General features: G+C 44.3%; 1 protein-coding gene across 1 annotated transcript in view; it reads left to right on the top strand.

Moving 5' to 3' along the window:
- The window catches only part of HINT1 (histidine triad nucleotide binding protein 1), a 46,641-nt gene that overhangs the window by 13,080 nt on the left and 8,265 nt on the right, over nucleotides 1-25,296 (top strand). Inside the window, exon 2 of the mRNA XM_078677379.1 lies at nucleotides 16,461-16,565. Coding sequence (XP_078533505.1) covers nucleotides 16,461-16,565 — 105 coding nt within the window. The remainder of the gene's footprint in view (nucleotides 1-16,460; nucleotides 16,566-25,296) is intronic.

Below are 25,296 nucleotides of genomic sequence, written 5' to 3'. Positions count from 1 at the left end.
TGAAAATATGTCTAGCTGTAGTGCAGGTAAATTTTAATTCTATTAAGGACACGGATGCGAGGATTATGCCTTCTAACACCACTTTATTTTCACAGCAGCTATTTTTAACACCACAATCAAAACTACATTTCCCATGAACAGCAGGGAAATAAAGTTTTAACAAGTCCTTTATGCTGTCTGCACTCCAGACCCCAGTTGGTCAGACTTCACACCTCTTGTTTGGATCCACCGTTTCCTGAAAAATTAGGCAGTGGCATTAAGGATGTGGACTACATCTGCTCCCACAGGATCGACACTCTGCATACACCGACGCCATCTGTTCCATGAGGACCGGTATCTCTTGGTCGTGCTGTTCTCCCATGATCTGGCAGGTAAAGTCTCAGCCTATCCCGAAAGACTTGGGAGCGACCAGCAGTGCCGGAGATACGCCAGCTGTCCACTACCTGCTGATGAGGATCGAGATCTGGATTGAGGAGGATGTAAGGAAAGTGGGAGAGTCAGATTTGGGAATCCCAAGAAGTTCCAGAAGAACCGGAAACCATACTTTAGATCTCCACAGGGGTGTGATCAGCACAATCTCCGCCTGTTGTTGAGGAAGAAGGGCGGACACCCGTGTGATCTTCGAAAAAGTAGGAAAGGCATAGTCCTGCTCCCGCTCCTGGAGAAACGTCTGTCGCCTCCGCCTGAGGATCTGGCCTCCAACTGAAATACCTCTGCAACTGATGATCCATACATGACTCAAATAGGTCGACTGAGAAGGGTCCCCATCTTTCCGCCATCTAAGTGAACATATGCGGGTCCAACTTCCACACACTGTAATCCAGGAGGTGCCACGAGTGCCAGTCTGCCACTTGGTTCGCTACTTCTTTGGCTAGGTTCGCTAGTGCCCTGGATCTGGTGCCACCTATGTGGTTGATCTACTGGACGGCAGAGATATTATCAATTTTTAGAAGGACACACAATTGCACCCTGTCCTTCGTCTGTGTGAACCAGGCTCCTCCTGAGGAGAACTTGTCGCACCTGGCTCCCCAGCTGTAGCGGCTGGCGTCTGACTCTATCACGATATCCAGAGCAGAACCGAAGATTGCTCTCCCATTCCAAGCCTCCTTGTGTGTTAGCCACCAGACCATCTCGTCCTTCACCTCCGCCGTACGCGGAACTGATTGCGAATAGGTCAGCCCCCTCCTGAGGTGGTGCACTTTGAAGCACTGCATTGCACGGTAGTGCAAGGGGCTGGGAAAAATGGCCTGAATCGAGGAGGAGAGAAGTCCCACCAGACGGGCCTGCTGACTCGATGAAACTTGTAACTTCGCCAGGGTTTGGCGTAGTTCATGCCTGATGTTCACCAGGGTCGAGGAAACTGAATCTACTGCGAATCCCAAAAAGGTTGCACACTGGACTGGGGCCAGGAAGGATTTCTTCTTGTTTGACGAATTCCCAACCCCTGCAGTAGATTGACTGCTGTCAGCAAGTGAGTGGCCAGCATTCTGGGACACTGGTTCAGGAACATCATGTCATCTAAGTAGACGATCATCTGAATGCCTTGCGCCCATTGAAACTCCAATGCTGGCCTGAGGACTTATGTGAAGCACCGCAGAGGACAGCCCAAAAGGCAGAGCGGTGAACTCTAAAACCTTGCCTTTCCATCTTAACTGAAGAAAACGTCTGAGAAAGGAAGATCGGGACCGTCAGGTACGCGTCCTTCAGCTCGAGGTGGACCCTCCAATCAAGTGGCCTCAGCACATCACTGAGGAGGTAGATAACCTCCATTTTGAAGTGGCGATACACCACCCACTTGTTGAAATCTCTCAAGTTGATAACTGGTCTCCTACCCCCTTCAGCTTTGTCGACCAGGAAAATGTTGCTGAGAAAACCGCGGGGATGTTCCACTGCGCAACAAATAGCCCCTTTCCACATGGAGGCGGAGACCTCCTCACGTATCAGCTCTGTCTTGTTGGGATAATGAAATGGGGCGGGCCATGTCACCTGATGTGGATGGCAATGCAACTCTAGCTGAAAGCCCCGCACAATCTGTAGCACCCAGGCTGTGAAAAAACGCTAAGTGATGTCCCCGCCCCCGATCTGAAGGTTTCACTCCCTTTTTCCAGAATTGTTAGATGGGCCTCTGTGGCCTCCACGGCCGCTGAACTGTTGTCTTCTGGTGCAATAGAAAGTGTTGTAGCGTGCGTTGTCCTGATACTGCCACCCCCAGAGCTTTGTCCCTTGCCAGGGTTGGAGGAGGAGAACCGGCTGGACGACCGGCCCCCTTGAAAACCTGAGGGGTAAAGACTCTCCGGATGTTGGACTGGGCCTTGTCCATTGAGGTGAACGTCGCCACAAACTTGCCAAGTTCTTTGACAAACGGACCCCAATTAAGCCACCCTGGGCCCCCGCTCCAGCTTCAGAGGAAGCCAGGTCTCCCAATTTTGTGTCCACCTTTATAAGCAGAGAATGCAGTCTGTCAGTCGAGAGCGTGCAATTTGCGTTTGTTCCCCAAGAACACAATTGCGAGCTGAGCCCAGCCTGAGAGCACCTCTGGGGAAATCAGTGATCCTGAGGCCTTAGCCTCCTCGGTAATATCATGGGTTTTGGTCACAATACTCATCGCATCCAAGAGCTTACCTGTCAATACGCTTCTTAGGGTCCTTCACGCATTTGGCCAGGAAAGTTGCCATCTTTGGTTCCATCTGGGGAGTAAGGGCAACTTTCCCCTCTAAACTGGGGCGAGGGCACTCTGCCGGATGGGGTTGCGAGCGTCCTTTTCCATTGGCTTACATAAACGGCCGCAACATACTTGGCCACCTTATTACCCGTGACCCAGTCCGTTGATCTGGGGTGGACAATATTATCTGGTTCTAGCATGTCCGGCACACCCCATGGGGCAGGAGGGGGATGGTGGCTGGGAGCCAATGTCTAGAGCAGAGGCCTTCAAATTTTTTTAGGGCCAGCCCCTCCTGGCAATATTTTTTAGGAGCCGGACCCCCCCATCACTAACATTTCTGGAAGTTGGGATTTAGCATCTTTGACAACCGGTTTATCCCTCAGGTGTCAGCTGACCACTAATTTTCACAACAGCAAAACAACATTAGCAGAGTTTTGTGAAGTTAAGATGTGGGAGTTGTAAATCTGGCCCACAATCACTGAACTCATTCAACGCCCTTTGATGGGAAACATTTGGGGGAAACCACCACAAGGCCAGTGCATGCACCACCATTTTTCAGGACCACATATAATACCATGCAGCCTGATCTAGCGAACAAGCAGAATGATGGCAGACATGGCAACCACATCATTCTCGGGGCAAGGTCTTAGTTCTGAAAATACATCTCAATCAATTGAAATTCTCACTGGCATAAGTTTATTTTGTATTATCATTGAAAAGCAGTATAGATACCATGGGCCCTGGTGCAGGCAACGAAAATGGCCTCCTTGACTAGAGCTGGGATAGGAATACACAGCAACTATCATGTTTTAATGGGCCGAATCTACATTAAGACTGTGCAGGATGCCTCTTGACGGCACTATTACAAATGAAAAGGAATGGGTGCAAAACTGCAACAAATGGCCTGAAAATGCTGTATTATGGAAAATACTATGGCAAATGGTCAAATGTAATTTTGCCTCAAGCTCTGAAAATTTGCAGAAATCAAACTGCTGTTAGCTAAAATGACAGGACTCACAGAGATAAGACTCTCAGCTGAGACCACTGGACAACAAAGTGCAAGGCCACTAGGTCATCAGCATTTGCACAGCGCAGTTATGCCCTGTGTAAAACCTCAAAGCGCTCTATTTATTTTTTCAGTTTATTTTTATTTAACCCCTTCGCTGCGGGGGTAATTCCCACGCTGTGCTGATGGGGAGGGTGGCGCGCACAGTGACCGTATGCTCAGACGAGCACAGCTCGTCATGAGGCACGGCGCTCCTGTGCTCATGACGAGCTCAGCTCGTTACAGGTGCACCGGCTCCCGTGGAACGCTCAGCACAGCAGGGGAATTCTCCCCGCACCTGAGCGTTCCACGGCTCATGACGAGCTGAGCTCGTCATGAGCACCGGAGCACCGTGTCTCATGACGAGCTCAGCTCGTCATGAGCATGGTAAGGGTTAATGGTTCCTTTTTGTCTGGCTATCAGGGTGTCCTTCTGCCTTTTTAGAAAGATTCTCAGCAAAGAAAGCATCACCCGGACATTGAAGGTCAACAGAAGTGACTCCAGAATTGTACCTTTTGGTGTAAACCATAATTTGTAGAATTGGAGTGAATTGGAGGCTGCAATCTGAAAGCCAGCGCGTGGTAAAATTTCTGGCTATTACATTCTGAGTCACTAATATTCCTTTCCCTGCTGGTGGTGTTTAAACCCACCCAAGTTTCGTGAACCTTTCCCTGTTTTAAGTACATGTACAGTCCATTAAACTGTTGAACGCCCTACGTGTGTGTGTGTGTGTGTGTGTATTTATGTGTGAAAGAATATCAGCATGTCTAATCGTGTGAACACCTGCTGAGTGATAATGTTTGTACAAGTGCTGTGAGGCAAAACTCAATTTATGTTTGGCAGTGGTAAAAAAACAGATGTAGAGAGAAGATGGGGGGGAATAAGGAAATTATACGGCAGGAAAATGTTTAAACTTGACCTACGAGTCGCTTCAAATGTCTAAAGAGCTGTGCAAAGAACCGATGTAAAAGGCAGCAGCAAGGACGCCAAAAGGCACCTGCAAGAAAAGCTAAGGGCAGGGAAGATGCGCCACTCTGCCTGCAAAGAAGCATGTGTTTTAAGTTTCATTCTGAGTGAAAGTGAAATTTGCTGCCATTTCCTGCGTTTATGCTGCTGTGTCTCGGATTAAAAGACCGTCAAAGTTGAAGCCTCCACTTATTTATTATTTGCTCTGACTGCTTCCTCCAATCGGAGAGAGTCCTGTTTGCGATGGCCATGATTCTCGAGAATAAACTGGAGTAAACGTGCTTCACACGTCGGAATGAATGATGTGAAGGGGAATTCTTTCTGTGAAGTGCGCTCCCCCTGGCGGGCGCTCGCCGCAGTTTCAAGACCTCTGATCTAGAGGGATGCATCCTCATCCGTGTCCCCGCGGGAGTCGCCAGTATCTAGGGGATCTGGGGAGGCGGTACGTGGGGGGAGGAGGGTCAGGGAATTGACAGCGGGGGGCGTTGGCAGGGGCCGTGGGCACTGGCTGCGGGGGAACATGTGCGCTGGAAAAGCCTGTTTTAAGCACGCAAAAGCATCTGTGTCGAGCCCCAGATTACACGGCTTCTTTGGGAGGGGGGGGGCATCCTGAGGTACCTCAGGGGGAGGAGGGGAAAATTAGGAGGGGCTTGTGCGGGGGTAGCCCATTTGGCACATTCCTTTGCAATCTGCACCGAGAGGCACTGTTCCATGGCTTGATTTACAGACCTACAAATGGAGTCTTCCACTTCCTGGTAAACGTCGTCGTCCCAAGGGAGGTAGGACAAAGGGTCCTCCTCCTGGAACTGATCCTGCTCTGATTGCATGAAAGGTAGGTACTGAGACCTCAAGAAAAAATCCACTGTACATAATGTGCAGTGCTGGGGGCACCAATTCAAAACAGTGTCACAGGATTTGGCTGGGAGGGAGCCCAGGCGTGTTTGAGTGGCCAGATGCGCACAATTTACAGGACAGAGCCCTGGAACACAACAGCCCTAAACTATGACTGGGCAGCCACTTGACAGTGTCCCACACGGCACCACTAGGCACCCTTTGGACCCCTTGAGCTGTTTAGCACTCAATTCAGACCCCCACTAGGGCGTAAAACAAGGGAAACACAGACACTCTTCGGGTGTCACTCGGGTGGCAGGGTGCAAGGCTGGACTCTGAAGGGCAGCGCTTGTCAGCACTATCTCCAGTGCCTGACTCGCGCTGCCCATAGAGAAGGCACAACGCCCGCATGCGGTGGGAGGACCTCACCGCACTTTGGCTGGGAATCTGTGAAAACAGATTACAGGTCCAGCGCAATTAAAACCACCAAAAATAATTACATTTTCAACCCCCAAATAGGAGAAATCTGAAAAAACGACTAAAGCTGCTGCTGAGCAGCAAAGAAAGAGAAGGAGTAAACAGAGCGGAAGGACTAACTGGGATCTGGGGTGCAGACAGTGTGAAAGGACTTGGGTTAAAACTTTATTTCCCTGCTGTTCGTCGGAAATGTCGTTTTGATGTGTTTAAAAATAGCTACTGTGAAAAATAAAGCCAAGGAAGAAGGCCTAATCTGAGCCTCCGCTCCTGACATAAAATTAAATATTAAAGTCTGTGAAAGAGGGTTGTGGTCTATGGAGGGTCTCAGTCACTCCTGTTATCCACTTCACAGTATTTCTCTCTGCATTCTCTCCCTGCGAGAGTCCCTTAGCCCCTTCCATGCTCATGACGGAACGGTTCCGTCATGAGCATCGGTTGGCCTGTGCTTATGACGGAACCGTTCCGTCATGAGCCCGTTGGCTCATTAGAATGTTCAGCACAGCGCGAAAATTTGCGCCGCGCTGAAGTGGTTCAACCATTTAACTCCACACCTTTCTGAAATCCTAAATCTGCATATCTGAGACTAGCTTTCCTTTTCAGCACCATCTTTTCGCTTTCTCTTGCATGTAATTCCATTTATCTTCTACACATCACCACCCACCCACCTGTATAAATGAATGAGGGTATTTTTTATAAAGCGCAACGTTCACTCCAAGGAGAATCTTGGGGGTAGCAAGACAGAAATCTGTAATATGGGAGAACCAAGTTAAAATGCTGAAATCAAGGAGTTAAATGAGAGATAAAACAGTGTCCTCTGATAAAGTAAAAATCCAGGTCTTCTATAGCTTCTTAAAAATGGGTTTGATGTATGTGTGTCTAAGCTGGGTGGCCAGGGAGTTCCATGATTTTGTTCCTAACACCGCCATTGTCTTTCCCCCTCTCGCTTTCAATTTAAAGGAGGGGGGTGCTAACAGATTCTCAGCGGATGACCACAGGACTCGATTTGTAGTGTATGGTGTAATTCTTGATCTTAGGTATTCTGTTCCTGTGGCTCTATAGGTAATAGTCAGGATTTTGAAGAGAATCCTCTTGTGAATAGGCAGCCAGTGAAGAGTTCTCAATGCTGCTGCTGAAGGGGAGCCTTTTGGCAATTTCAGGACCAATCGCGCTGCAGCATTTTGGACAGACTGCGATTGTTTCAAAACAGTCTTTTTTTTTGTTTTTGTTCCTGCGTACAGACTATTACAATAGTCCAAACGAAATAAAATTAGAGCTGCTGTAACCTGTAATAACTGCTTCTTCTTTTCCTTTGGAGTTGTCAATGTTTTGACAGCTGTGAATGCTTTTGATTGTGTTCCGGCACATGGACTGCTATTTCAGGGCTTGTAAGTGGAAATGGGTGCAGGCTGGTATTGTGGTGTCTAGTGGGGCTTATGAATGCATGGAGGCTTATAATTGGACATTGTCAAGAGTCAATTTGTGGTGGTTAAAGACTGTGCCGGGGTATTTGATAGTGGAATCTGTGGGGTAAATGGCGGGTATAGTGGGGGCTGTTAATGAAAAGAGGTTGATGTATTAAGGCTGAAGAGGTAAATTTGTTCATGGTTGGGATATTTTGGAATTTACTATGGTGATTAGTACTGTGAAATGCATGCTGGCTTGAAATGGCTAACATGTATTGCGGGTGGTATTAAATATATTACAGGGTAATGATTGAGTTCCTGGAAGGTTGGTAATAAGTCCTATATTTATATAGATCTTGCCATGGGAGAAAGGTACCTGTGTTGATGGAGGCTGACAGTGGGGACATTTAAGTACTTTGCAGATGGTAATGGGAGACTTTTACAAAAGGTTGAGAAAAAAATGAATGGAGGTTCTTTCCTTTTCATTAATCCTACCGTCTCCTATTGTTTGTTTTTTAAATTCTTATTACTAATGCTTCTATTTTTCTTCCTTCCCCTTCTCTCTACTCTATTATACTTTTGGTCTAAGCGATTGTGCCCTTCAGGTTGACTTGAAACAATCAGAGCATAGCTTCTATCAGAGATGATTTTTCCCCATCAAATACCTATTTTAATCAAATTTCCTGGCCACACAAACTGAATACCAAGGGTCTTTAAAAGTTTAGGAGTTCCCAAATTATATGATGCTACCTGTTTGCCGGACTGTAGCCTGCAAATTATGCTAAGAAAGACCACTTTAGAGTAATTCGCTTTCTGCACAGAAGACTGAATATGTCCATGAAAAAGGTTATACTCTCTTCTGCTATTAATATCTGGAAAACATGAGTTTCCATGTGTTTGTATTATACATATAATGTTCTAGTCTATTCACATTGTGTCTCTCTCGCCCATTTTCACTGTGTTCTGAAATAGTTGTCCCATTATTTTGTCTTATCACTAAGTACATATGTTTTGCTTACTTTGGACTGAAATTGTTTTGGAGGTATATGAGAGATCTCTTTAATAGACTTAACATATTTCAAAATGTTTTATAATTTCTTCATTTTTAACTTGCAATAAAAATATTTTGAATCTAGTGCTTATCTATGTCGGGACATGCAAGTGAAGTGAGAGAAGTAAAAATGAAAACAATTAAATGTCCAATCAGCAACTCATTTGGAGTGTCTCTCTACACAATTAAACATAAATCAACTCACCTTAAATATGAGATCTGTCTGCTGATAGTTTCCAGCACTTCTTAACAAAAACATCTACTCCCATGCATTTGAAAGGAAATTAAAAGAAACCTTACTTATTGACGAAATTGTTCTTATTTCAAAGTTAAGGAATGTTTAAGCAAAATGGAAGATAGCCAGAGAATGCATATTCTGGGGACGGAGATTTAATGGGCATGGGCTGTAACCTCTTATTCACTGTTTGTATCCCTTTAAGATGTATTGTACAATATATGACTAAAACACATAATACCCTCAGGAAAGGCTTGGAGTTCAACTTGTCCTATCCAGCATCCTGACTTATAGAAACCCCTTACATTTGTCATCAATATAAATGTTGGCAGTCTAGTTGTTGCTGTTTAGTACTCTGTGGTAAAGCCATAGGAAAACTGTAGAAAAGTAGGATCTGCTTTTATGGTTATCCCCACTTTTTGCCTGCTGCTAAGCTGTTTTTGCAAAAACAACAGTTGGACAGAATGCAGAACAATGTCATACATTCACCCCAGTACAGAGATCTGGGCCTAAATCCATCGTTATTTTGCTCACCATGCCATTCCAGTTTGAATCCAGCCATATGCAAATCAGTCTTGACCCTGTGCCCCGTGGGAACAGTCCAGCCCGAACTGCCAAGCTGTTTTTGACTACTCTGACTGGGATCCTGCTAATCAGGACCCCAATCTCTCTGCTTTTTCCCCAAAATGATATTTAGTACTTGGGTACATCCCAGATTGGATACTGGGGTACCCTTATCAGTCCCTGGTATATGGTACTAAGGTACCCAGGGCATAGGTACCCCAAAGGTCCCCCATGGGTCGAAGCATCTATTATGCCACCCATGGGAAACCATTCAAACTGTAACTACAGGCCTGTCATTACAGCCTGTGTAAACTGGTGCCAGCCCCACATACGAAATATATAGGTTTACTATATCTAAGGTCACTGCACTTAAACCTATAAGTCACCCCTATAACGGGCATTACAATCCTGAGGGCAGGGTGCTTGGTTCCAAGTGTGAGGGTACCCTTGCATGAGCAGGACACCCCTACAGCCTATGGAGACCATTCTCCTGGGTTGTAAGTGAAGCAGCCATATACCATATAGAGGGGCACCATGTAATTATGCGATGGCAATCTCAAAACTGGCTGCAATGAATCCCATCATGTTTGGTATCAAACATGTTGGAATCGTACCCCCGCACTGTAAAAAATGTGTGTGAGGTTTGATTCCAAGCACTGGAAGAGCCCTCAGTTAAGCTCTCCATGTTCATGGTATCAGTCTTCTAGAACCGGACAGCACAACATGACTGCTGCTGACCAGCGACCCGATTCTGCCCTGCTCCTGCTGAGCCAAGCTTGAGCAGGGGAAGGCATGATAGATATCCTGTCACAGGGAGGTGTGACCACCTCCCAGACAAGATTTAGTGTATTGGAATCTGGTGAGTGCTCTTGCCAGCGCCACTCAGTCTGCATGAGGGGCACATTTGGTGCCTCCTTGCATAGCACAGTTCAAACCAGCTCTGGGAGCCGTTGGCTCCCACTCTGGCGTGAAACTGGATAAAGGACATGGGAGTAACTTCCCCACTCGTCCCAACCTTTTTTTTGGGGGTACTTAAGGGCTTACCTATGGGTGACTTCCAAGTCTTACACCCTTCATTACCTGTGAATCAAGGGGTTTCTACCAATTACAAATTCATTCACTAAGGCATGTCCAACTGAACGTCTGTAGCAGTATACAATTCTGTAAGAAAGTCCCAACCTAAACAAATTTGCGAGAATTTGCCACTTCCACTACAGGAGCTTCCACTGGATCAAATTCTACTCCAAGCACCAACTACACTGTTTCTTCCATACTCCTGTATATCTCTTCCTAGTGCCTGGAGCCCATGACTCATCCAATAAGTCCTTAGCCTCTCCTGAAAGCCCTTCTTATTTTTTAGATTTCTGGAAATCCTCCAAACAAGAAAGTTCAGATTTCCTTCTTGAATTTGAGGATGTTCCTGCACCAACAGGCCTACAGCGACCCGTATTGGGCATGGAAATTCCTTTGATCACTTCAACCATACTTGTGTGTTCCAAAAGGGTATCACTAGAATTATCTGGGATCCTTCCTTCCGTACTTTCAATAATACTCGTTGAATTGAAGCGGAAGGAGGGAAAGCATAACTGTGCTTTACTTTCCAGTTCTGGAGTAGAGCATCTACTGCTGTGGCCTTGGGGTGGTCTCCAACTGTAAAATCTTTCTATCTGGGATGCCAGTCAGCTTGCAAACAGGTCTACTGTGAAAAGGCCTCATAATTCCTGAATCTTTTGAGGAATTTCATGTTTAAATTCCAATTGCTGGAATCCTGGAGATACTTTGAGTTCCAGTCTGCTAGTTCGTTCAGGAGGGCCGGAATGAATTCCGCCTTCAATATGATCTTTTGACCCCAACAAAAATACCAGATTCTTTTGGCTACGTCGGCGAGTTTCTTTGACCCTGCTTTCCCCAGACGGTTGATATAGGAGACTGCTGTAAAATTGTCTAGTTTGATTAGGACACCGCTGTTCTTTGGGGTGTCCTTGAAACTCATCAGGGCATTTAGGCCTGCTAACATTCTAAGCAATGTATGTTTAAGGAAAGTTCCTCTCTGGACCATTTTCCCTCTCTCTTGCTCTTCCAGATTCCCACCTCAGCCCAGGTTGCTAGCGTCTGATTCTTTTGTAGACTCTGGGATATTTCCGAAAATTGCTTTCTCTTTCCAGCTGTTCAGATTGCTCAGCCAACAAGAGAGGTCCTCTCAAGCCTCCAGGGAAAATGGGACTGAATCTGAAGAGCCCTGAATTGTAAGGGGCGTGGGGAAATGGCTTGATATTGATGATAGTAACCCAATTACTCTCTCCAAACCTTTTATACTCACCACCTCTTTCGAAAGAACATAAGCTACTTCTTTCTTTAATTTTGCTAGCTTACTATGAGGTAGAAGCAACTGAGACTTGTTGGTATCGACTTGAAACCCCAAGAATTCCAAATTCTGCTTTGGAAATAGAATAGTTTTCTTTATATTGATAATGAAGCCCAGTTCCTCTAAGAGTGCCTTTGACCACTTCGTATGTCAGTAATTCCTCTCGATCTTGAGACATCACCAATATGTCATCTAAATCTATTAGTCTTACTCACCTTCTCAGGGAGGCCACAACTGGTCGTAGAACCAACAAAAGGGGACTGAGGAAAGGCCAAAAAGAAGACAACAGAACTGATATAAGATGCCCTTCCAACTGAAATGTAAAAACTTATGACTGTGTGGGTCCATCAGAATTGTGAAGTAATCATCTTTGAGATTAACTTCACAAGCCAGTCTCTCTCTTGCAAGATGCCCCTTAGCAGGTGGATTTCTTCCATCTTGAAGTGTCTGTAAACCAAAAATGTGTTTAATTCTTTCAAATTTATGACTTGTCGCCAGCGCTTGTCTGTCTTTTTCACTAGAAAAACTGTACTTACAAAACCTCCCTTTGAATTGTTCACTTTGCGGTTTGCTCCTTTGAGTAACATTTGTGTTCCCTCTGAATCTATTAGAGTAGAATGCACTGCTGTGTGAAAAGTTCTTTGTTTCCTACTGTTAGTAAGGCATTTTGCAACAGTCTTATTTTGAACCCCTGCACCATTTGTAAAACCCATGAATCTTTTGTTATGTTTGACAATGTCTCTGGGAAATAATGTAATTTTACTTCTACCTTTGAGTGGAAAGAACTAATCTGAGGATAAACTCTTACCTTGATCACCAGATCCCTGTTATTGGTTAAGCAGGGGTTTTGACCTCTTCGTGGAAACAAGTTGTTGCTTTCACTGTAGCCTCTTCCATAACCCTGTTGGTCATTGTTTTGGTAGAATTGGGACCTTTGACCATGGCACACAGCCAGTCCCCTCCTGTCAGCCCTGCCGAAAACTCTATTGTTAAAATGTGTCGCATGTTGCCCTGGGCTTTGCTAAAAGTGGAGAATGTAGCGACCTATTTCCCTAGTGTTGTGATAAAATGTTCTCCAAAAAGAAGGCAGTTGGTGTCTCCTTGGGAATCCTTGCTGGGCAGGTCACCCAATTTGTGGTTTATTCTCATCAGAAGAGCTCTTCGCCTTTCTGATATTAACCCAGCATTAGCGTTGCCTAGATAGAGCTAGTTGACAACATCCTCTGAGCAATTTGACATCCACTGGTATTTCTTTGCACAAAACTCCCTCTGCCAAGTCTAATATCTTGGCCAGTTGGCCTAAAATATTAAGAACCTTCTCTTCACACTGTTTAAGACACCGTTCCATACCCTTTGTAAGGTCCCTTCTTGTTTTTAAATAAGAAGGTCATCATAAGTTGGAGCCTTTCCAGTCTTGTTATCTAGAAAGGGTCTTGGACATTCTACACACATTGAACTACGTGTCCTCTTTGTCAAATGGATTACAGATCCAGTGCTTGATAAAGGCTGTGACGTGGTCTATAGGCCACCATTCAAGCCCTCAAGGGTGTGTGATGCGGGTGAGGTTAAACATTTAGACACCGGAAGGGGCTCTTATGGCCTCTGAGGTGGACCTTGTTGTAGGTTGTCAGCTAGCAAATTGTTATCAAATGTTTCCAATGGATGAAATATATATTGATCAGCCTCCTTCACCCCATCAGTTACGAGACTGTTCTCTTGTTCCACGAATGCTACTTGTTCCTTTTGTGCCTCCTTGGTCACCCATGCTCTTTGCACCTAGGACACCCTGATCACCTAAACCCCTCTGGCTACCCAATGAATGATCTAGATCATTTGCAGCTCTCTGGTTGCCCATGGCATTTGGATTTTTTTGAGGCCTTACCTCTTCTTTTAGGCAGAGGTGCTTCATCTTGTGAAGATACCAGGGGATCTTCAGTTACATTGTCGTTTACCAAGTATAACCTCTACCGCTGCCTCTACGGTACACTTGAATTCCCTCTCAGATTTGTTTGTAAACAGATCTTGAGGTGTGTGTTTTCATTGTCTTGTATGTTCCTTTCTGATATCCTTACATGGTTAGGGTACCAGTACAGTTTTAAAATATATAAATATTTTCCTTATTTTTAAAAACCTTAGTAGGTAAATAGGGTTTTGATTCTCAAATGCTTTTGGTGTTGGTTGTTGATTGTTATTGTTAATATTATTATTATCATTTAGCCACTGGTGAGTAATTATTTAAAACTTATCAGCAGCTGGTGAGCCGGTTGCCGAGTGCTTGTTTGGTCTGCCCATTGCCAAGCAACAGTCTTTGTTTGTGGACAACTGTTCCAATCCCGAAATCCTACTTCTGTTTCAGGTACTGCTTATTTAGGATATTTGTCCCTAATCATGCACCGTTCCGTCCAGCTGCCTCGTATGTGAAGTCAGCGGGAGGGCACTACCGTACAGTGCTTGCTGTGCTCTGTCTTCGAGGCCTGCCGGCATGTCATCGCCATTTAGGTCCTCCGTGCTTCTCCGAGGCCCGCCAGCACCTAATTGTTGGTCGGGTCTCAGCATAGTATGTAGGCAGCAGCCAACGCTTTTCCTTCTGTTTTGGAGGGTGCAATTGTGTTTATTTGTTAGGTCAGCCCTGGGGCATGGTCTGCTGCAGTGTCCATGCAGGCTCCTGAAGCAAGCACAACCTTGGTTATTTAATGGGAAATAAAGAAGCTCAAAGGCATCAGCACCCAATCATAAATTGGAAGGGAATACAATGCATGCGCACTTAACTTGTAAGTATCTTCCTATGAAGGAAATCTATTAAGTCATTGTTATGTTTAGAGAGAAAATAAAATGTATTTGGCTGAATAAAAGCGGAAGAGCCACAGTTGTCACAGAGCTAAATGATGTTGCGCCATTCTATTGAATATTCTTTAAAGTGCTGCAATGATGGGGCAGCAATAAAAGATTATTCATAATGGTAAGCTCGGTTTTTTAATGAAATTTCTTTCTGGAATTTTTTTAACCCTGGACAAGCCCACCAAACATGCAGCATAACCCCTACTTGCCCACATCTCCTCCTGCACAAGCCATCCAGTTTTTCCATATATTTGTTTTAACTTCAGTGCAGAAAAGTGCTACCCCATTATCAGTTTATTCCCGATTCTGCACATTCTTGCACAATAGGGAGATTATCCCAAATTTTTTGCTATTGAAATCCACACCTAATCCTAAAATACTCTTTCATATATGCCCTATCTGAATTGGGCCTACGTCTGCAAGAACTGCGTAACTATTTGTAATAAGAATTATTGGCATCACATAGGTAACATTTCTCCAAACCTGTTGAGGGCTTAGTTGCCTCCTCGTTGTACTTTGGTTCTAGGACACAGTGCATCAACTGGAAGTAGCACATTCAATCAATTTCTCAAAGGTTAAACTCTTTAGATTTTATGTTTTTAAGGATTATTCATGTCAATGGCCGATAAGAGTATTCTAGAAGCAGGTTTTTAGAAGCTAGTTGGCATGCACTTCTATCCAAAAAACCGTACGCATGCAGTTTTCAATTCACTGGCAATCCAGGGCGGAGGCAAAGGTCTGGAAGGTGAAGTGGTGCATGGTTGTTGAAGACCCAGAGGGTAGAAGTCTGTAAAAGGCCACTGGATTGAGTCAGAACATTCAGGGACTAGATGGGAGCACTAACCGAGGAGGGTGCAGTTGCTAGTTAGAACTTTGCAGATAACTGGAAAGGATTTCAGGTTTGAACTTGTGCTCATGGGAGGAGAAATTTGAAACTTATCTGAAAGAAATTTTAAGTGCTGTGGAGCACCTACTGCCCCACTATCTGAAAATAATGATAATTGACTTGAGCACAAATTAAATCCTCCGAATTTCTTTTTAGGAATGGGTCTGCATTTTATGAATAGAGCACCAATCGCCATTAGTCTGGAAGTGTAAGCTCAAATGCAACACATTTACCAAATTGCTTGCAGGCAACCCCGGTGTCTTCAATGAGATGTTTTGGCCTGTCAGTAACTTCCACCAATCTCCCTCTTTCTTGGTGTCCCTCACCTTCCATGGTGACCTGATTGTCTCAATTGTAACCTTACCACCTCCCGCCTTGGTGTGCTTGTGTTGTTGCCTAGCTGCCAGTACCCTCCCTGTGTAGGGGTCTGTTTTGAAGCTCGGTTACACTGAACCAGGATTTCAAATATCCAGTCACGCCCTATTTGCTTGTGTGTAGGGGCAGATCACTACTTCATTGCACTCAGTTGTTGTGGCTTAGATTCTCTTCCCTGCACATTTCATATGATGCTGTTGCCAGATTATATGGACCGTGAGGTTTTGTTGTGAAAACTGCAATGCTGCGACTACTTTGCTATGAAGGCTGAACATCTGTGTCTTCGTAGTGTGCTAACACCATGACACCTAGGTTGTAAACGTATGAACTGTGTTCTAAAGGTTTATTTAATATTTTCCCTTGTTACCTTAAAGCGAACTGCAGTAGTAAGGATCGGGCTCGTACATTAATGCCATTGTTTCCGGTTATACCAAACCCTCCCCTTGTTGTTATCCATTTCCTTCATGTTTGCTTTGGTCATGTAATGCCTAATCTATGACAAGTATTACAGAGATCTCGTTTTGTAATATAAAAAGTTACTGATATCTTTGTTTTATAGAAATTGATTAAAATAGATCTACATTATAACTTAACGTTTCTCATTGTAAGTGTATTTTGACTTGCCAGAGTTTGTAGAGCAACCTAAAACTTTGCTGCACCCACCTTTTGTCTTTCTGAAACAGGATATTTCTAATACTCCTTTAGGTAGTATATATGCCTGTCAGTTTGTTTTATTGCTAATTAATTTAATTTCCTTTTTAGTGCATCGCCTTCCATGACATCGCGCCACAAGCCCCAATACACTTTCTAGTCGTTCCGAAGAAACCCATCATCAGGATGTCTGATGCAACACCTGAGGATGAAGCCGTAAGTGGAAATTAAATAAATAATATATGAAATACTAGCATTTGTAAAGCGCACAGCTACCTCTGGAGAGGTGTCCCGGTGCTGGGCGCTGCCAGGAAGATTAAGCGAGCTATTGCCCAGAGTAAAATGGTGCTGGGCTAACCTGGCACCGGGAATCGAACCTTGAACCCCTTGGTCCGGATCTGGGCACCCTGGCCGCTGCGCCACACCTCTTCCACTGGAAAGCATGAGCAATGTGCATTGGTCTGTTTTCAGGTCTTTCTTAGCGGACAGCTTTCCAGTTGCAAAAGGTCTGTTGTGGAAGTATCAAACTTAGTGTTTTTAGAGCTCACCCATTACTTACCATTGGCTGACTGTATTGTCACTATAATTTGCTTCCTTGTTATTTGATAGCTTGCCTTCCTGTTCTTCAGTTTGGCCCTTCCCTGGAGCATAGCTTATTTAGTATTCATTTGATTGCATGGTTTGTATCTTTCCTCTTCTCACATATATGGAACTACTTTTTTTTCTCTTAGCACTCCATTAGAGTGCATGTATATTTTGTTTTTTAGGTCTCGCCTATGCAGCGCATGCACTGTCTAGTCGAGAGATGCTGTATACACTATTCGAGGGGTAAGCTCTCATTTTCTGCTAGCCTAAAGACCTCCTCTCCACTGGAATTATTTCTCAGGGCCTCAAACATGCAATCATCCTGCCTATCCTATAGAAACCCACTGCTGATACAGATATTTCCAACTACAACCTCCTCTCTGGCCTACCTAATGTGACTTGGGTACTTGAAACAGTTGTTACCTGCCAGGTGTTTTCCCACTTGAAAGCAAATAGCCTCTTAAGTACCTCTTTAACAGGTATGGGACATCATCTGGGCATAGACACAACTCTGTTAAATATCAGGGAGGAACTAGTCCACTCCTGCAACCAGGGCCACTCCTACGTCTCTTTGTCACTCATAATGTTCCTGTGCAAATAGAAAGATTGTTTTTGGCAGCTCACTTCAGAGATACTACTTTGTCAAGGCTTGTGTTATTCGTACAGATCTGTTCACATCAAGTCATACCTTGGCCTTTCCTCTCCAGAACAGCCACCATAAAATGTGATGTCCTTCAGGGCTCTGTCATGTCATCAACACCATTCAGTGTTTCCATGCCCCTTTTTCTGTTCTAGACTCCAAGGTGGGATTTGACAAATACGACAAGGACCCAGTTTTACCTCAAGCTTGATGAACGTAGCAACCTATACAAAATCTCTCATTGATTCACACAATTGATGCATCTTAAATCCTCCTTTCAGCCCTACTTGTTCCTGTTATCTTGGCCTGGAGAGTTGGGCTTGTCCCCAAACCCAGTGGAGAAAGCCCATAACATAGCAGTAATGTTTGATGTTGAATCATTTATCCCCAAACAATCACGGTCTCAAACTGCATTCCGTCATCGAAGTCTAGTAAAAGATGTAACCTTGTTGTTCTCAGAACATGTTTTAATCCAAGCAGTTCTCATTTAAGGCATAGCTTACTGCCACAGTTTATACACAATCCTGTTTCAGAGAGTTGAACACTGCATCGTTTCAGTTTTGTTCTGAAACAACATGCCCACATCTCTCTGGCCTTGAAATGCCTGCAATAGCTTCCAATTAAAGAAACGGCGATCTTTAAAACACCTGGTCTGATATATATGAAGTGCTCCACGACCAATAACTGAACTATCTGACAAAAGTCTTTGTCCTTTGTCTAGAGACCAGAACAGCTACGCCTGCCCGTAGATCTATCTTGTTTGGATATATACAAGATATTTGGCGGTCAAACACTTAGGGCCTCATTACTATGTCGGGTGGAAAGTTTCTGCCCGACTCCTTGTCTGATTCGGGCGAACCGACTCCCGATCGGAGGTTCCGCACGACCGATTATGATGCTTCCGAACACCCTTCGTAAGGATTCCCATTAACTTCTATGGGAGCCTGTGCTCCAACCAACAACACAGGCTCCTACAGGGGGAATAGGGATGTCAGTGCGGAAAACCTTGCACCCTGTTGCAGGTACCCTATGGTGCCTGCCACAGTGCAGGGTTTTACAGGGGGTCCCTTGGGTCCCCCCTCAGTCCCTAACTGGAGGTGCCGGAATGAGGAAGGGGCCTGCTAGGTCCCCCCCAAAGTCAGTTTCCGACATCCTGTTTGTGTCTGACCGCCAGAGTTGGAAAGGCTGTCTGAATCTGACATCGTAACCGGTAGGTCGGAAACGCTGTCCGTAGAGCTGTACAAATTGGCTCTGTCCGGGTCAGATTCTCCGATTGCTGGTCGGAACCGATTCAGAATGACCGAACGGTTCCCCTTCCGACTGAGAGCATCGTAATCGGTCGGAATTGTGTCTGACTGAGTTGGGCTGATGGATTCCGACACGGTCTAGGAGAATCCAACTGTCGGGCGGAGGCTTTCCGCCCCACATCGTAATGAGGCTCATAGTGTTTAGGGCTCCTCCTTGTGGAGTTCCCAACAGCTACATCTGAGATGTGATTGTGTCAATTTCTGCAAACCCTTTGAATCTCCTATTCTCCCTAGAATTTGGTTAATCCAGTCACATACCACCTCAGTTGGTTCACAAAGCCTTGGCTCGTCAGATTCCATCACATCTGTTTCACAGATGGTGCTCAGGATTTTAAAGATTTTTCATCATTTGCAACCTATTCAGTGTGAGCATCCTTTGTATGCGCCACCCTACTTGATGAACTAAATGGCCATTACTGTATTTACGCAAATGCCAAAGCACTTGTGAAGCCACCAGAGGTTGGTCAGTATAGTTTACAAAAATCCTAAATACAATGTCTTGAACTTAAGTTTTACTTTCACAGTACTTGTCTTTATAGAGTTAGTTTAAAAAAAAAAAAAAAATCCAAAAGCATCTACTCAAACGTATTTACTCATGAAACGTATGCATACACATGCTCAAGCTTTTCCTAGGTTTGTCTAGTCCTTAACTTAAGTAATTCTTTTTGCAGTATTTTAAAATTTTAACTTACTCCATTTCTACCAATCCTGTTGAGAGGTTAAATGCATATTCACCACACTAGCTTTAACAAGCCTGAACACCTACCCTCTCTGTTCCATATGGTGTTGTGCTGTTCTTAAAAAGTCCCCTTCATGTACGAATAGAGCTTCTCCTGCTAAGCCCCCCATTGTATGCCACTTGCTCAGTAATGATCATCACTACAGGCCTAGATGTGTGCATCAGATCTGCATCCACTCTCCGGGAAGGCATCCTGAGTTTTAACAACCATGACATGATAATCATCAGGGAATCTTTCATTTTACCATATATCACTTCATAATTGTAGTGTATGCTTAGATGAATTTGTTGGCTGTAAGTTTTTTTTTTTTTTAAATACTTTACTATTTGACTACTGGATAGGCATGGGAATTGACATTTTGCATTACCAAAATTTTAAAATGCTAAATTTCAATCATTAACTCTCCGTAATTCCCAACCCCAATTCTCATTTCCTCTGCTGAACAGCTAAACGTTACAGTGCTTAATTTGTCTGAGTGCAAGTGCCCAAAGCTCTGCTCCGAAACCCACGGCCTGCGTAATTAAATATCCATGCCCAATACCAAGCATGGGATGTCTTGAATCCACTTCATGCTCCTGTAATCAACTACCAACATTTCTTGGCCCTTTATCTCGCTCCTGCAGGTTCCTACTTTTTTTGTTTTTGATGGGTTATCTGTCTTCCTCTTCCACAGTCTATCTGCTTTGCTTTTCCCTCTCTGATGCTGAAAAATAAGTCCATGTCCTAAGAGTGTTGCTGGCCCCCACGGCTCAAATTCTGCACTGCCTGTATTTGACGCCAACAACCTTCTGTGTAAACATCCTTGTGTTCTCTTAGTGTTGGTGCATGATTGACTGTATGTCCAGTTGTCAATATGCCTGGTTGCCTTAGGTCAATGTGCATAAATACCTACATGCAGGCTTGTCTATTTGAGGGTGTCTACGTGCATTATGAATGTGAAGTGTTTTTGTTATGTTTTGTTTATGTACCAGTATGTATGATCTATGTCAGTATGAACATGTAAAGCTAAGTCTGTGTGCATGTGCTATTCAAAAGCCAAACCTATAGCTTTGTCAATGGTTGATTAGTTTCAGTAAGTTCATTCTGGTCTCACTTTATTTTGACTTATCCTGTAACGACATTTTGTCTTCGCCTACAGGGTACTTTTGATACAGTACTTTTGAAAAGTATTCATTAGAAAGCCAAATTAATAAGGGGCAGAAGCGCTTTTGAAGAGTATCTTCCCATTTTGGACTTTTCTTGAAGGAAATAACAAACTATTAACTTATATTGATGTTTGCCACTCTTGCATTAAACTTCCTACATTGCAGGTTCATAGAAATAGTGTAGCATTATGCCTCATAGCTGAATCTACAGGTGAGAGGATATGTATGTTTTACAACTGATCCCTGCCATAGACTCCACATTAGGCAGTTACCTGCCTTGCTATCAGTAGAAAGGACCAAGGGAAGGTGCACCACATCAGAGTCAAGACAAAGATATATTATAAAAATACTGTCACCACTTATGTCCATAGAGAATTGTCAAACAAAAAACGGTCTATATGACGCTGGAAAAGTGAAGCCTGACGAATACACCGAGACGCGACCACGCTGTCCTTCTGCTGCGTATCAAGGGAGTTATGGATCTCGGCATTATAGAAGGCTGAATACGCTACCTTTGCATCTCTAAATAAGAAGCTTCAACAGATACTTCTGCTATTGATGAACAGAATCGTGATTGTACTGCCTTATCTTGGGCCTGTTTGTCCACTATAGTGTGGTGATCTACAGAAACTTTATTGAGGCTTCACTTTTCCAGCGTCATATAGACCGTTTTTTGTTTGACAATTCTCTATGGACATAAGTGGTGACAGTATTGTCTGCCCACTTGTTCTTGAACAGTGATACCGTCCAAAGCGAAACTACCAATTTACACAGCTTAATCAGAATTTTAATACTTACTGAGCTTCTTGCTCAACGAAATACTAGGATTTTTTTCACTATTGCGGTTAAAGTGACGTGATGCTATTGTAAGCCCTGACGAAGTTCCCGTGGCACTGGGGAACGAAACGCGTTGGCTGTGTGCCAGTCCTCTTCGCAAAGAAATGAAATAAAAGAAGAATTTTTATAATATATCTTTGTCTTGACTCTGATGTGGTGCACCTTCCTTTGGTCCTTTCTATTTGTAAATTGGCACCTTTCAGCAGCTGATGCCGGAAGGGGTTGCACACGCTTTTAACGTTTGAAACTAGGAGAGTGTATGTGCTTGACCTCGGTCTGCTGCTGTGTTCATAAAATGCCTTGCTATCAGTACCTTTTTCTTAGATTGACCTTGCAAGACTGAAGTTGTACCATGGTCCTGTTTTCTTCATTGTTAGAAATTAGGTTTTTGGTTGGCAGAGGTATGCACCCTTTCAAGCAGGGACCACAACCCTAGTCAAAGTCACAACAGACTCTAAATTATGGACCACAATGCTTTGGGGCAACACGCTGATGGGACAAGCAGTGTGCGACCAATTGGACTTTCTTTTATATTCAAGCTCCCTTGAGCTGGTGGGGCTGACGAGCCCGGGTTACGCACCTGCGTGCCACGAGTGGTACCGGACCTGAGGATATTTTTTGGCAGCCTACGCTGCACCCCTACATATATGCTTATTCCCTGCTGACGAGAGGTAACAACCTCGAAACACGTGTCCAGGGATGGCCAACGAAACAGTGATTTTTTGCTCAAGACCCTGGCAGAGGCGCACCCGCTGATGCTTACTTCATGGACCACAATGATTTGGGGCAACACGCTGATAGGACAAGCAGTGTGCGACCAATTGGACTTTCTTTTATATTCAAGCTCCCTTGAGCTGGTGGGGCTGACAAGCCCGGGTTACGCACATGCGTACCACGAGTGGTACCGGACCTGAGGATATTTTTTGGCAGCCTATGCAGCACCCCTACCTATATGCCTATTCCCTGCTGACGAGAGGTAACAACCTCGAAACACGTGTCCAGGGATGGCCAACGCAACAGTGATTTTTTGCTCAAGACCCTGGCAGAGGCGCACCCGCTGATGCTTACTTCATGGACCACATTGCTTTGGGGTAACACGCTGATAGGACAAGCAGTGTGCGACCAATTGGACTTTTTTTTTTTTTATTGTTAGAAATTAGGTTTTTGGTTGGCAGAGGTATGCACCCTTTCAAGCAGGAACCACAACCCTAGTCAAAGTCACAACAGACTCTAAATTATCCTGTGCTCACCCTCTGGTACCGTTGCACAAAGCAGTCCGGCTTAACTAAAGAGGCAATGAGGAAAAGTATTTGTGCAACACTTCAAACAGTAACACAGTGAAAACGCCACAAAGACTCCACACCAAGTTAGAAAAATAAAGAATTGTATAAATCGAACCAGACCAAAACGACAAAAATCCAACAAGAAGCCGAGATATGAATTTTTAAACAATAAATGCAAAACAACTCTTAGAAACAATAAGCGCTCAAATGGGTTTCCTGATTGAGCTGAGCCGGGCAAAGTTTCAGGCAGACTGCGATGGAGTGTACCCTGGATGCATGGACCCACTTGAGCCCGCTGAACCAAAGTACCCTGATTGATCCAGGATGCGCCATCGTCGATGAAGATGCAAGGTGCAGCCGAAACGATGCATCGGTGTAGTGCCACACAGCAAATTAGATGCGCTGATTTTTCTCCACCCAACTGCAGAAATACAGTGGTTCCGAGTGAGAAGTGCCAATTCTGATTGCAAGGTGCTGTTGCTGCTCCCGCAGTAGGCGATGGGTCGATTCCGAAGTGCGATGCACTGGTCTGTATCTGCTTTGTATTAAGCAAGTTGTCTAGCCCTTGTTCTATAAATTTGCACCTTCTAAGGTTTCTTTTTTGCCGACCCGACTTTGTGATCATCCTTCTTCTGAATATTCACTTCTAGGTTAGAAAGAGAATTGTGATTTATTTCCGGTCTCGAAAATATGTCCTTGACTTGAAACTGGTCCCAGGTGTTCAGTCATATCTGAATATAGTGAGTTACTGACCTGAATTGCCTTAGGCCATTCTAAAAGTTTGATTTTACAGGGGATTGTTTGGCTAGGTGTTTATATATCTGGCTACTGCTCATGTAGCCACATGTAATATTTTCCTCCCACTTCAATCTCTGGTTTCATAACAATTGGTGTAAGATGACCTCCGATTTAATTCTGTCATTATCTCATTTGAACAAATGTTACTACTCCTCCTTAGTAAGTAGTATGCAATTTAAGCGATCATCCCTTTATAAGCTAAAGGAAAGAGTGTGACAATGAAGGTAAAATTGGTACATCATATGTCGGAACCTTTGCTTTTGCGAAGATATGTTGGAGGGCACGTGGTTCTTAATTAATGCTGTTTGAAACGGCTGTCTGTGCATGGTCACCCTAAATGTTTTGCCTTCCTCCTCCCCCTTTTGCTGAATTTATTTTTATTGTCTTTAGAATTTTGGGCACTTTACTACTTCTAACCAGTGTTAAAGTGCATTTGCTCGGAAACTCAAAAATGTAACATTGACTTACCCACAATTGGCATATTTAATTTACTTGTAAGTCCCTAGTAAAATGCACTATATGTGCCCGGGGCCTGTAAATTAAATGCTACTAGTGGGCCTGCAGCACTGATTGTGCCACCCACGTCAGTAGCCTTTAAACATGGTTCAGGCCTGCCACTGCAGAGCCTGTTTGCCTGGAAATGTAACCTACTTGACAGACCCAAATGATTCCTTTATTACATTGGTCACTCCTAACATAGGCCCTAGGCAGCCCTATGGGCAGGGTGCAGTGCAGTGCATTTAAAAGGTAGGACATGTACTTTTGAGTTTTACATGTCCTGGTAGTGAAAAAGTACCAACTTATTTTTTACTACTACTAGACATATATCTAGCGGTAGGTTTACATTGGCATTGCCTTAAACACCTTTTACTTGTCATTTCTGATTGGAAGCAGGTAGAAATTTGGAGTTTGGTGTCTCTGTACTCACAATTTAAAATCACAACTTGTGTTAAAGTCTGATTTTAAATTGCAAATCTGAATATTCCACTTGTAGATAGTTGGCATTTTCCTATTTTTAATCATGCTGTCTCTGAATACATGTCTGGGTTGGGTGACAGCTGGAATTTGTGCATTCCATCTAGACAGTCACATAAAGGGAGATCTTCAAAGGCCTTTGTCTCTTCTCTAAACCCCCCCCCCCACCACACTTCAAATGGACTTCTGGGTATAAGTAGTGGACCTCTGACACCACCAAATCAGAACTTTGCTGGAACCAAGGACATTCTGCATGGAAGAAGAGCTGCTGTGCTGTAGTAGGGACTGTCACTTTGCTACCTGCATTATTGTCCTGGCCTGCTGATTGTTGTGCTACATGAGGGACTGCCACTTTGCAACTTGCTCTGCTGTGTTAGCCTGCTGCTTCTTGCCTCGGAGTGAGAGGGGCTGGTCCAGCTCCCTACATCCTTGAACCAAAAATTCTTCAAGGGCTTCCTGGCGTTCTGCCTCCTTTTCTGAAGTTTCAGTGACACAAAAGACTTCTTGCAACTCTGCTGGTTAAGTTGGACTCTGCCATCTGTGAGTTCTACCCTTGCCTGAGGTGCCCATCCAGTCCTGGGCCTCAGAAGTGAGTTCTGCAGCTGTTTTGTTTTGCAAAAACCGGCGCATTGACCAG

Source organism: Lissotriton helveticus, chromosome 2_1, assembly GCF_964261635.1.
Source record: "Lissotriton helveticus chromosome 2_1, aLisHel1.1, whole genome shotgun sequence".
In the NCBI taxonomy this organism is placed as follows: Eukaryota; Metazoa; Chordata; class Amphibia; order Caudata; family Salamandridae; genus Lissotriton; species Lissotriton helveticus.
The sequence above is the reverse complement of the archived record's forward strand: the minus strand, read 5'-3'. Positions and strand labels throughout refer to the sequence as shown.